Source organism: Centroberyx gerrardi, chromosome 1 (genome assembly GCF_048128805.1).
Source record: "Centroberyx gerrardi isolate f3 chromosome 1, fCenGer3.hap1.cur.20231027, whole genome shotgun sequence".
In the NCBI taxonomy this organism is placed as follows: domain Eukaryota; kingdom Metazoa; phylum Chordata; class Actinopteri; order Beryciformes; family Berycidae; genus Centroberyx; species Centroberyx gerrardi.
This window is the reverse complement of record NC_135997.1, coordinates 22,787,798-22,801,675: the sequence shown is the minus strand read 5'-3', so window position 1 is coordinate 22,801,675 and position 13,878 is coordinate 22,787,798. Positions and strand designations below refer to the sequence as shown.

At 41.2% G+C, this 13,878-nt stretch overlaps 1 protein-coding gene across 1 annotated transcript in view; it reads left to right on the top strand.

Annotated features, from left to right (window-relative positions):
• The window catches only part of nfatc3a (nuclear factor of activated T cells 3a), a 73,310-nt gene extending 63,954 nt beyond the window's left edge, over positions 1-9,356 (top strand). Inside the window, exon 10 of the mRNA XM_078282699.1 lies at positions 8,404-9,356. Within this exon, the coding sequence (XP_078138825.1) occupies positions 8,404-8,480 (77 nt within the window). The 3' untranslated portion in view covers positions 8,481-9,356. The remainder of the gene's footprint in view (positions 1-8,403) is intronic.
• Positions 9,357-13,878: the final 4,522 nt, after the last annotated feature.

Here is a 13,878-nt window from a genome sequence, read left to right as displayed (position 1 = left end):
GTTTAACTAATTAATCAGCACATGACGGCTCCTATGTTTACAGAGCATGGATGGGAAGGGATGGCGTGTGTGTGTGCATGTGTGTGTGTGCGTCTGTGTGTGTGGGTAAATGGTAAGTGTCGATATTGTGTACCATGTGTGTTCACAGCAAAAGCCTGCGTCTTTTGTTCGCTGTCCCCTGCCCAAGTGCACAGCTGCCTCAAACTGTGAGCATGGCATTGTGGGTTAATAATAGTCAGAGGCCTGCTGCCCGCACTCCTTGGGAGAGACGCTGACACACTAATGACACATATGCACACACACACAAACATACACAGGGAGAGATGCACGCTATTCCATAGTAAACAAAGATGCGAGGCAGTGTCTGTTGACCATGTTATGCATCTATCTTTCTATCATTACAAGGATACAGATTGCATTGAAACAAATATAGAAACTCCCATCAGTTGTTATTAAATAAGTTATGGCAATACACATTGTACAGTAGAATACTTCCACATATACTGTAGACATTTTAATTTCTCAGTGGAACTTTTTACTCACCACTCACTGTATGTATAAACAGACACATTCATAAGCTTACATGCAAGAAACTTCCATGCATGCACACTCCCGTTTCTAAATTTAAGGCATTGGCTAATCAGGCTCTGTTACTAAGGCTTCTGAAAGTAGCACAGCTGTCACTGGACTGCCCCCCCCCCCCAATCCCCACCCACACATACACACACACACACACACACACACACACACACACACACCCCATACACCCACCCAAATACATACATAATTTATCCCAATCATATTCTGCTCAAAGCTTGATCTTTATAACTGGTAGGTAAATAAATTAAATGCAAACACTGGCAGTTGTTGTCCGGTCATCTCAGCTGGGGGAGTGACAGCCGAATTATATCAGCAAACATGAGCTGCGGGGAACAGCTCTATCAAAACCAGGTTCATACTGACTGGTTGTCGGTTACATCAGTGTACCCTCCCAGATTCTCAGGAAAAAGTTTCTGATTAGGACTGATTAGGACTAAGGTAGCTGGAATAGTAATAGTGATGAAAATTTCAGCAACCCACTAGCCCATGCCCATGGGATAGTGTAAAATTGACCTCACGTTTGCAGATTTTTAATGAGGGCTAATGGAGATGGCATGGCTATGGCAACTAATAGCACCACAGGGCTAGTGCCAAAAATCTATAGGCCCCATCACTGAGTAGCAACACAGCTATGGTACAACTGTGCTTGTATATACTTGACAACAAAGCTCCACCTCGGCAAATAGAACTAATAGAATTGTGTCAAGCAAATCTATTCTGTAATCTATAGATTTTAAATGTTTCTTGCCTTCTGATGTGTTTTGTGTGTTTTAATGTGTATATAACTGGTAAGAATGGTAATTATTTCTGTTGTTTTTTTCCCCTGTGATTTGGTTATTGATATGAGCAGAAATAAATGATCCATGTTTGTATGTGTGCTCATGCATATGTGTGTGTGGGACCCATCCCAGTCAGAGGCTGCTTGCTGCCATTAACCAAGCCTGGCAGATTAATAACACAGAACTCCTCATTCAGTGGGAGGAAAAAGTAACAGCGGTAGGAAAATGCGTTTCCACCAAATGCTGCTGCTCGTTAAAAACAATGGCAAACATTTGCTGGTCTTTCCCCCTGAAACAAGTGGAAACGGGCTTTCTGTGTCATCTTTCCATACAATTAAGGTCTTAGAGAGTGTAATGCAGAGGTCTTGGCAGAGGCCGAGGCCTGGTGCACAGGCAGTGCCAGTGCTGCCTTCTTCTTTGGGCAGGAGGAGGGAAAGCCTGGAAATCCCTCAGTTGGGATGAGAGCAACATGTTGATTCTAGTTCAGGAAATGGAAAGACACTGCTCTTATTTCATGTTTCTGGAATACACGCGCACACACACACTAAATTATGACTTTGTGCGTGTGCTTGCCATGTTTTGAAAATTGCTGTCTATACAGTGGATTTTGCAAAGAGTCTAGACAATGAACTCTCCTGTGTTGTTGCATTGTTGGTTGTATTGCGCTTCCTGAGTGTCAGTTTTGATTTGTGCTTGTCAGTTGACAGCCTCAGTAGACTGCTGCTGATTGACTGGAAAATGAATGTTAGTCACCGCATTTCTTATAGCACACAAGCGAGGACTTGACAAACAGAGCGTGGTGAAGTCAATTTTATTCCCCCTATTAAATGTAGCATATAAGAGCTGCTGAAATGTGTGTGTGTGTGTGTGTGTGTGTGTGTGTGTGTGTGTGTGTGTGTGTGTGTGTGTGTTTGTGTGCATTAACAGTAAGTTTTTCTGTGAGTTTTTGGTGAGTCACCTTACCCTGCTGTCATCTAGTCCACATGCCACCGTGTCCTGTGTGTCAGTCACATTATCACTACAGTGCTGAAAACACAATTTGATAAACACTGCAAAATTGTTCCTTTAATTTACTGGTACTAAGTTCTGTCAATACTGACTGTTATTTCACTATTTTGGAAAGCGGGCTTTAAAGAAACACTGTGCAGGTCAGTGTTTCCCCCAGCATATTGTCCTTGTGGAAAGGGAAACAGCATCTAGGCAAAGTCACACCAAAACGAAAACAAATTCCATTTTGTTTAGATGGGTTGGCAGCTCCTCTTGGTCACTTGGCCCTCTCTCCACCTATTAAAAGGTAGGGAAAGCTTTAGTGTAATTATGGTTTTGAAATGCAGCTGACACCAGGGACCTGTGAACTTGATGCTCTCTGCTGAGACGTCCTACGCAGTATTTGCCATTGTGAAGAGGGTTTTGCTGATCTCCCCAGGCGGCCATTTGGGCTCCAGCGGTTTCCTTTCTAAAGCCCAGTGCTGTGGTCATCTGGTGAGTGTAGCCACCATTCTGTGGCCTGGATCAAAGGCAGGAGTCTTGTGAATCACTTACAGGCAGATCAAATGGGAAATGCACCGATGATTCACAGAGATGAGTGACTTTTTGTGAAACTAACTTTTTAACGAACTTCTCCGGTGTACTCTGTGCCCTCGTTTACTCTCTCGCTGACTTACTCCTCCAGTGAAAAAAGAAAAAGGAACGCAGAGGAGCAGGAGAGATAAAAGATTAAATCAGAGAAACCTTCGCTTAGCAGCCCTGGAAGATTTCAATAGAATTTCCATTAAATGACCATCTATTTCCAATGAGTGCAATCGCTCAGCAGATTTCACTCAGTGAACGCCACACGTTTTCTCTCATACCCGGGGCTTTGTGAAGACGTGTGCATGTCATTACACGGCTCTGCTAAGTGGAAACAGTGCGCTTTGATATTCCCCTTTGCAGGCAAACCAAGTCTTGCTTTTTTCTTGCCTGTTCCCTTTGCGCAAGTGTTTTCCATTGTAGCATGTTGTCTTCATTTGCTGGACTGAATAATCACTCAATCTTCTTATTTGCTTAAGCCGGTCTGCCAGAGTAATGTTTTTTCTGCCTGGGTCAGGGAACTTTTTTGAACGTGTCATAGAAGGTTATGATAATTACTCATTTTCCATTTCGACAGTAGACATGTTTATCGTACCGAATGTCCATCTGCCCATTTCACTTCTGTTTCGCATTATGGAACGCTTTTCGATACGTCTCCTTTGACATGCACTTCAGAAATGGAGACGTGACTTTAACCATTCACAGCGCGCTCTAGACTATAGATGCAAAACCTTCTTTTTGGGAAATTAAAGAATCTCAGCCAGGAACCGCATTCACTCATCATATGCAGATTTGACAACAGACTTACAGTATCTGTAGAGTAAAAGTGAAAAAAGCTGCTCACTCTCATTTGTGTGACATTTACTGGCCACTGACATTTTGGCACGGTGCTTACTTCAGGGTGCGAGGGGTCATATCTTTCCCTAGCACATTTTGAGTGTGATTAATCTGAGCCCCCAAACCCCCCACACACACACACACCCCCACCACTTTTAGACTCTTCACTCTTCACAAACTGATGCCTACAGCCAGTCACACAACAATGGTGCTCTAGAGGGGGATTCTACATCTGACTGTAGTCTTCCCCTCTCTCCCCTACACTCACAGTGGTTCCTCTGTATTCTTGCAGCAGTGGTGCAGAAGCACAGAAAGTAGATCGATTTCTAGAACCGCAACCTGTACCAGAACCATAACTGGGATCAAAACAGGGTTGGATGTGGAACCAAAAGTAATACACACCTAAACACCACTGCTACATAAAATGACAGAAAGCACTGCTGAGAGGTGACTGCCGTGTGTAAGGGAATCAGGCAGAGTTTCCGCCTGGCACGCTTTACTCACAAACCAATGAATCATACAGTATAGCTGATGAACAGAAAGGGACTGGATAGCTCTTTTGAATTGACGCTCAAGCTTGTGCTGATAGATGAAAGTTTTTAAATGAAAGTGAATATAATAACTCAACTTAATTTGTTGTTTTGTAATTCCCATTGCAAATAATGTACTAAGCCTAAGTGCTGTATATGCATAGCCTAATTGTTCCACAGTATATTGTGGTTAAACATGTTTGATATCATAATGTTCTCCGTGTACTTGATGATATTTAAATTAACTTTGATGTAAGCATAGCTGAGAAGCAGTAGTGGAGTCTGTTGACTGTAGATGTGTATTTTGACTAGGGAGCCCCCCTCCCAGTCATCTGAAGAGGATCTCCCTCCTGCTGAGCCATTCAGACTTACAGTTACTACGGCAGCGCTGAATCACTGGCTTTCTGTTACGCTATCATGAACAATACCAGTAAATCTGAGAGCACGGTATCAGCAAATGAAACTCCTCGGAGGCCGTGCGCGAATCAAACCTGTCTTTCACTTCTGGATCGTTTGTGGGTGTGGCTCGATCTGGAATTAAATGTGTTTGAAGTGTAGATTATCGTGCTTATTGATCTCAGATGATTAAACTATTGTGTTGTGTGAAATACTTGTAATTATTTCTTGTTTATCTACTGTTTGATTTATCAAAACTTGTAGAGCTTCAGCAGTTTTGTATGGTTTCAATTCTTCCCCTCAGAGGTAAACCCTCATAGATTATTATCATTAATTTTGTAAATCCACTGTACATTCTCAGTTTGTAGTCCATACATTCCAGCTGTTCTTATAAAATTGATTCCAGTGTCGGTTGACTGTTGGCTTCCAATCAGAAGGAGAAGAAGAAAAAACAAAAGGTTTCACTCAGCAGCCTTCTCACTTGTTCTGATGAATATCCGATGGACATGACAGATTTTGCATGCTCTTAAATGTGTGTGTTTTGTGTGTGCACGCGCGTGTGTGTATTCAGAGCCAATTCCCCATGGTTATGCCATATGCGTATGTCTATTTGTGAGTTGATCTGTTGTGAGACTCACATGGAAATTCACTTCCAAAATAAGTTCAGTCTTTTTTTTCAGATGCCCAAAATGATCCTATCCAGATTTACATAAGTGCAGCTGCAATATCGAGAGTGAAGCTTGAAGTAAATGATTCTGACAAATTATCTGGGCAAGCCATCATCCGACACCTTTTTTCATGAGAAAACCATATGACTCAAATTGAAAAGAATTAGTCTAAGGTCGCACTTGATCAAGTCATAGTTTCAGACTGTTGAATACAAATTGACCTTGGTCTCTATCTCATGACTTATTTATCAGTCGATAGATAGATTAATGTTCGCTCCTGCAACAATCTAAACAGTATAGCGGAAAGTGAGATGTTTTTGCAGACGCCCACTTGATGTTGGTCTGTCGCACTTCACACTAGGTTGCTCATATTCCTGTGTTGTTAGAGAAGGTTCACTCACATGAATCAACATTGTTACAGTTTTTTCCACATAATAATGCAGTTGTGCAGATAGGCTTGAGCTATTGTAGTAGAATAATAGGCCCTCTAATACTACTTATATAATACTTATATAATACTATAATACTTTAGTAGTATGTTTTAATTTGAGCCTTTACTTATGCCCGTTTTAAAGTCCATGATCATTTTTGGATGGTAAGTTTAGACTAAATTGATGTAGTTCATGCATTTGGTCTGGTTAGGTTTGGGGTTAATGTTAAGTCATAAGATTAAAAAATTATTTGATACATTTTAATGAAATGTCAATGAGGAGCTGGCAAAAACAAAGCAAAATTATTAGTGTTGGGCATAGCTTTGTTATTTTATCGATACATCTGCTACGCTGGTCTGACAGCCCTTTTACCGCTCTGAGATTGACATAATACCCAAAACATGTGCCATTTATTCTGAGCACTCTTACACCATTTGTCCTCTTAAAGGAGAATTGTAGTCCTGCATCTCAATTTTATTTCACCAGTGGATCTGTGTGGCTCATACTTTTATATTACGCTTTGATATTATACTGGCAAAAGGTAATGTTTGCAGTGATAGACACATTGTTGTCTTAGTAGTGTGTAGTGTGCAGTGTGTGTGTGTGTGTTTGTGTGAGTGTGTCTGTGTGTGTGTATGTGTGTGTGAAGCTGGTTGACATGGGAGAGGAAGAGCCTCCCACGCTAACAGGATGATGTGAGTGATGGTGGCCAGACACAAAAGCTATAGCAGCAGAAAACACAAATAAAACAACAGAATGTACACCATGGCACAGATTAAAACCTTTAACTGTTCGTTCTCCATGGAAAGGACTTTGAAAGAAATGAGGTGTTGCCCAAATCTTATGGGAAAATGTTAGCATGCTGAATAGGAATGTAGTTTATGAGTTAAAGATGCTAAAATGCAAAATTTTAGATTTTGTTTCAAAACACGGATAGGAAGGTAGCAATGCAGAGATGAGGATTTTAATGAAATGTTATTAAATTCATGAATGCAATGTGTTGATTCAGTCAGTGAATATTTTATTTTATTTTATTTATTTACTTAGCTTTTAAGAGGGGTGATTTCATTGCATCAGATTTTTATGGTATTTACATCAGATTTTATTTACAACTTCACAACAAGTTGAAGTTGTTTTCTTGATAGATTTGTTGAAGTAATTTAATCTCAAAAATCTAAAGTTAATTTTGCACATTGTTTTGCTCTGTATATCATCAAATTTAAATATGATTTCTCCTCATGAAATGGAGGCTTGATCAGGCTCATTTGGTGACGATTGATTGAGTTGCCCCCCAACCACCTTTTTCATCAGGTATTGAGTTACAGTAATGAGTACATTCGTGGCCTGGGGAATGTGCGATTTATAACACAGCTGCACAAGTGGCCAGTAATAGGTTGAGAGGAGTGGAGCTGCTGTTCTGACTGTCGTGAACGGACCGGTCTGCTCGTATATGTCCCAGTGTCAAACTGGGCCAGAGGTCTCGTCTCCGCTGCTGCCTCCCAGACCGGTTTGCCAAGCCCTCCTCCTGCCCTCTGTGTTTCTGACCTGTCAGCATCACTGTGTAAACACCTACACAAACCACATTAGGAAGTCACTGTATACAAACTGAACAGTTGCTTGAATTTGAGAAGCTGCACATCGCTACTGTGGAAAAAAATATTTTATCACTTTTTCCACAAATACCAAACGAATGAAAGTCTTCTCTCTTTGACACATGTTCTCTCTCTATCTTTCTCCCTCTCTCTCCTTCTGTCTTCCTCTCCCCATCAAAGTATTTGAGTTGATTTACTTTACGGCTGTAGTTTTTACTGGCTGCCTGCTGTGTGGCCTGTGGGCCCGGTGTGAACATTAAATGGACACAGCATATCTAAAACAATCAGCCCTCTGTTGGAGGCACGCTGGGTAAAAACAGACAGGAGTGCAGAGCAATAGTTATCTGTTATTTATTTAAGATCAGGCTCTAACAGAGTTGGCAGAGTAATTAACTTCTCTGTGCCTGAGTGCCTCTCCAGGCTTGACAACATGTTTTTAACAATGGATTGGTTTTATACAGCCCCTTTGCCACGCTCACAAACCCCAATAACAGGCCTGAGGAAATGTACTCAGCCACCATTAAAGCTCTAATGAAGTAACGGACAGCCTGTGCTGGTTGGCTAGCCATGGAGGATTGTGTTTATAGGAGTCAATGTGCTGTGGTAAATGGTAACATTTCTTGGACGCAGACAAAGGTCAGGACTTACACATGCAGTCAATGGAATAGTTTCTCTCATTTGTTATGTCAGTGGTGATTATATCTCACGTCAAAACTATGACTTTGTGACCTTTGGGTGTGCCAGTCTCAGTCTCATTTGAGTTTTTCCACCCCGAGCTCTTGGCAGTTTGAATTTAACCTGTTTGATCGTTCAGCCTTGTAAGGAACCCAGAGAGCGGTACAACATCGCCCTCTGCTGGCAGCAAATATGTATTCAGTTCCTCATCCATTGCTGAATTCCATGCAAACTAATCTAAAATGCATTGCACAAGAAAAGCAAATGTTAGTAAATTGTAGAGTAAAGCTAAAGGAACAGTGTTTGTCTTTGTCTTTCCTTCACAGTGAATGAGATCATCGGCAGAGACATGTCCCAGTCCCCCGGCGCACACGGTCCTCCGGCAGCACACAGCCAGTCGTAGCTCCTGCCTCGCCTTCTTCTTCTGCACTGTCCTCTCCAGCCCGCACTCCTGCAAGCCCCCAGCTCCACCGCCGACCCCCGTCCCGGTCCTGCCTCCGACAGGACAAGAGGGCGGGAAGAGACACAACACGGTCTAGGACAGAATATGGTTTGAGACTCTCCAATGCCTCATGGACCTGCTAGACCACCAGACCGACAAGCAGACACTCTTACATGTGTAGCCTGACTTGTGTATAAAAACTAACGCACACGTTTAAGTACTTTTTCTCTTACTTGTGCACGGCGCACAGATAAAACGGAAAAGCAAGCAGGAGAATACAGCCATGTTGAGTCACAGCAGGGGCAAAATAGTATTATGATGATGATGAGTTATGAAAATGTTCTCCACTGCTCCACAGCTGTCTGTTAGTTCTCAGGCCTGTGCTCACATCTTAGATGATGCAGATAGGACCCGCCCCTCTGACACTGACAAGGGGTTTCTATTCGCTTTAGGCAATCTAGCCTGACCAATCAAAGCACTGCTCTCTTTTACCGACAATTCAACTGTCTGCAGTTTGCTTGGACAGAGAGCCAGTCAGTCAGTCAGGTCAGTTTGGGATACTCACGGTCTGAATAACTTTTGGTAGAGGAATACAAATACAATGCGTGTGTTCTCCTCTATCTCACCAGCATTGTCCTTCATGGATGAAGACAGCTCATTGTGGCTGGGGTTGTGAAGCGGTCTTGAGACCGGCCTGCAACCCAGCGCAGCCCAATGAGAAACACACAGGAGAGCGCAGTGCTGCCACAGCCTGGGAGCCAGAACTGGGATGCAGCGCCACTTCCCTTACCAGATTGCGTATCAGCTGATCAGAAGTGGTAAATCAAAAAAAAAACATTGTCAGTAAACTGAAGTTAAAAGGCTTTCGTTGGCACATTCCTCACCAACATCAGCATACTGAAAATTCCAGGATGCTATTCTGCTTTCTGGGTTTGACTGAGCAGACATCAGCAAATAACTAACTGGAAATAAGCAGAATAAAAACTATCCCAAAATAAAGTGGCATGATGTGACACGATTCCTCAACCACAGAAAACAACAACATCTGGACACACGCAAGCCTTCGGGTTTTGAATCAAGTACGTTGAAATTGGATTGTAGTCCACAATGTACAGTGAGGATAGTATACTATTAAACATTTTTATGTACCGAACATAATTTGGACACAGCGGGCGAGAATAATCTGGGCCCAGTTTTTTAAAACTTTGAATCTGAAAAAAATCAGAATGAAATAGATTTCCAAACCAGGATTAGACTGATTTTGAGCCAGTTAAAAAAAAGAGATAGGATTGTTCTGACCCAGATATCACAAGATAAGGAATCCAGATTTGCAGTCTTTAATAATAGACCTCTATCTTGACAAGTAATGTCACCACATGAAAAAAAGACTGATGGTATTTTACTTTTATTCACTTATCTGCACAAATATAGAATGCACAAGAACTTAAAGACAAAATTCAAACTCGTTGGATGGCAAAAAATAATTCAAAACAGAACTTTCCTCTGCAAACTGTTTTCATTCATTATTGTATTTTCCCCACATCCATAACAGTTACATCACAATTTCTTGGTTATATATAAAGCCCTTCAGGTCTTTGAAACCACCCTGAATCCACCCTTCCACTGGGATCAAATTTATATCGATTGTTGGCATCGAAACTATCCTAATGTCTGCCTCTCCCCAGAAAAACTATTTAAGCGTGATTGAAGGTAGGATCGGATCAGCCAATCCAAATCTCAGCCTGAATGAACAGAATCTCAAACATCACTGACTGAAATTCTACCGGAGAACTTTTGAAAAACTGAACTGAACCTTTCTTTCGCACTAAGTGGGTAAAAACGTTACGGAGCATGTGGCGCTCTCCCAGCTCTGCGCTCCCGGCTGAGTGATGATGACACTGTCCGCTCCTTGCTTTTTTCCCTTCTAAAGCGTAACCCCACTCAGGTGTGGAGTGCTGGGCCTGGCAGGGAGGGGGCTCCTCCTCTGGCGCTGGACTGGGATCTGCAATATGCAACATTCCACAACTTCTAGTGACCTTCCAGCCATGTAGATATCTGTACATTAATTCCCTCTAACCTTCATCTTTTTGTCCTCCCTCTCCCATGTTCCTTCATCTTCAAGTTGAACAAATGCCTTATTAACATTTAGCAGCTTTGAATGGTAGCGAAAGCTTTTTGTTGTTGTTTTGCACAGCCGGCTTTGAGTTTGACTGTAATTTTTAGGAAATAGATTTATGACTTGGGTCAGTGGATATGATTTCAAGGAACCTGGTGGTTTTGCAGCAGGTTCCAACACAAGGGATGAGCTCAGGACTGAGGCAGCCCTCTTGAGAATTTTTTAGCATTTCTAACCTATTTGAATACGCCCGTCGAAGTATTGGAGTCCAGTTGGAAAGTGGTGTTTGAATGATCTACAGACGGACCTGCGCCCCTCTCAGCTTTGTCATGCAATAACTCCCCCGGCGTCCCGGCGACCCTCGCGTGCCTTCCACTTCCCAACAGCCACCACAACTCCACTGGTACGACAGCCTGGGCCACATCCTATTGGAAATAATCTGACAGTTCTTTCAAAAGTGTTTTATATTTTATACATAATGATGTCTACATATATTGTATGTAACCCCCCCCACACACACACACACACACACACACACACACACACACGCACCCTCTGTAATGAACAAGGAACAGTCCCTAAGTTCAGAGAACAGCATCTGGATATCCCACATCCCCTGTTTGCATACTGTGGCAACAATCAATGTTGAGTTTGCAGTTCACAATCAAGTAATTTTCCAAAATTTTCTACAGAATGGTATCTATACAAGACAATGTATTAGGTAATAGTGCCCATTTTGAGAGATATGCAGTGGATGTATGGCAGCAATAAAACAAAAAGTCTGGAAAGTTAAACTAGCGTACAGAAATAGAAAACATTGAGTGTTTTTAAAGCGACTTTCTAGTCAAATATGGTCTGGATGTGCACAGAGGCTGATTCTGAATGCTGGATAGATTTGTCATTCTGGTTTGAAGATTTTCATTGGCTCTTTGCCTTAAGCTTCTCTTTGACAATGATTGCATGTTTTACTTTACTTTATTTCTTTTTTTGGGGGAGGGGGGTGTTACTAATGACAGTTTTCAGTCAGTTTCCAGGTGGAAATTAAATTCTGCTATGCACTAAAACTCTGCCTAATGCCTTTAAAATGAGAAAAAAAAACAAAAAAAAGACCTTGATGCCTATAGAAGTAGACTGTAGACTTGTAGATGCTTGATTGGTTCTGTTACCTAAAGATAGCGAGCGTCTTGGATTTCTCCATCAGTCAATCTGCCTTGTAAAGGACACAGTGCAAGCGTCTTAATAGGTTAGATTGTGTGTGTGTGTGTGTGTGTGTGTGTGTGTGTGTGTGTGTTTGTTTGGGGGGTGTTTGTACCAAATATGCTGTACAGAAGACAGGCATGTTGACAGTCCTCTTTTCCTTTCAACAACAGAAGCACACACATGTATTTAGGCTATGCAAACCATGACAGCAGCAAATGATGTGAGATTTGACATCAAATACGAATAATGAGATTATAAAGTATTTGTAATATGGCTCATGAACTTCACTGCATGTAAAAAAACTGAACTTCCAAATAGTGAGAATATCATGTGACTATTTGACTATGTAAACTATTAGGATGCCTTAACTCCTGTTTGAATACCAATTTGTCGGTGTGTCTGTATGCTTTTTTGGAGTTGATTTATCTTTTTTTCCAGGAATATGTCAATAACTATTTTTGTTTGTTTTTTGGGGCACAGGGTGTAAATTGAGGGTTGGGTGGGAGGAGGGAGGTGGCTATTTGGATATAAGGCTGGTTCTGGTCCTGTGGCTTGAAAGACTTCAGGAGTCAACAAAAAAACAAAACAAAAACAAAACCAGCATTCACAGTAAGCTCTCGCTGCCGTCCTCTTCTGTCACAACCAAAGACCGAACAATATGTTCCCATTTTACATTATGGTAAGGAAACAGAGACTGTAGAACTCTATTTTTGATACTTTGTTTGAAATGGATGTCATTCCTAAAACGTTGGGGACATTTAAATATATATAAATATATATATATAAAAATATATAAATATGTTTTGTAAAATAAAAGGGAAATACAGGTTTAGCTGATGTTTACCGAGCCTTGTATTGTCATTTCTTGTACATTTTGTATTTTAAAAATTTTGTAATTTTTAAGACTGCAGTGCTTTTTGAAATTATTCAAAGGGAATACCTTGCATCATAGGCTCTTAAGTAGTGTATCAATAAAAAGGAAAATACTCAGCCACTGCTTCGTGTCATCATTATGTACTGTGCACCAGATTGGAGACTACAGATGGAGTCAAAGGGTTAAGGTTAGAGAAGTGGACTTGTGACGAGAAGGAAAACCATTACAAATCCCTTATTGTAGGAAAACCCGAGTTCCATCCTCCTCTCCCTCCACAACTGCTGTCAAGGTGTTTGTCATCAAGGAATTTAACCCCCGGCTGAGTGATGAGAAGCAGGGCGTTGCTGAATGAGCATGCATGCTCACCAAACCCACCGGAGGTAAAGGTTACAATAATCGTTTCAACAATGTAGAAAGATGTCGTCACTTTGATGGACTTCAGAGAAAAGCATGTGCTGGAAATGCAGGATCAGCTCATCGTTTCAGGACTCTTCACACCTTCATTGGTCACATTTTGGAGATGTGTTATGTGTCACTGTAATGTTTTTTCTTTGGATAGTCCACTATTGATTCTCAACAATGTATTAGTAGATATTCAACAGTGTATCAGCTGTTGAACTATGTTTACTACTATATTTTCAGTTGACTATCAAATGTACAACAAACTATCTACAATTTATGTCAACTCCCTATAAGTTGACTGTCAATTACATCTGCTCAAATTACTATCAACAGACTGCTGGCACAGTCAACAGCTTTGGTTAAAGTTAAGTTTTGGCACATGAAAGGAATGGGTTAGGCACAAAAACGTTAAATTGGGGTTACAGGACAGTAAGGAAATTTACTCATGAAACAATTTCATATGTAGGAATGTGTTTCTCCCTAGCTGATAGTCAACAGATACTCAGTTGATGTCTGCTAATCAGCAGTTGCGATGCCTCTTATAGTCGACTAGATGCTTCAATACATTACTCGTCTGTTGAGAAAAATCTAGACAGTCAACTGACATATTGTAGAGTCAACAGTTGACTATCGAAATAAAGTTTTAGTGAAGTAATGCTGGTATTGCTCACACCAAATCAAACATTTGTTAATATCAACCAATCGATATATTTAATAGACGATTCAGATGAGTCCAACAACTAAATTGAGGTCAACTGACACATGGA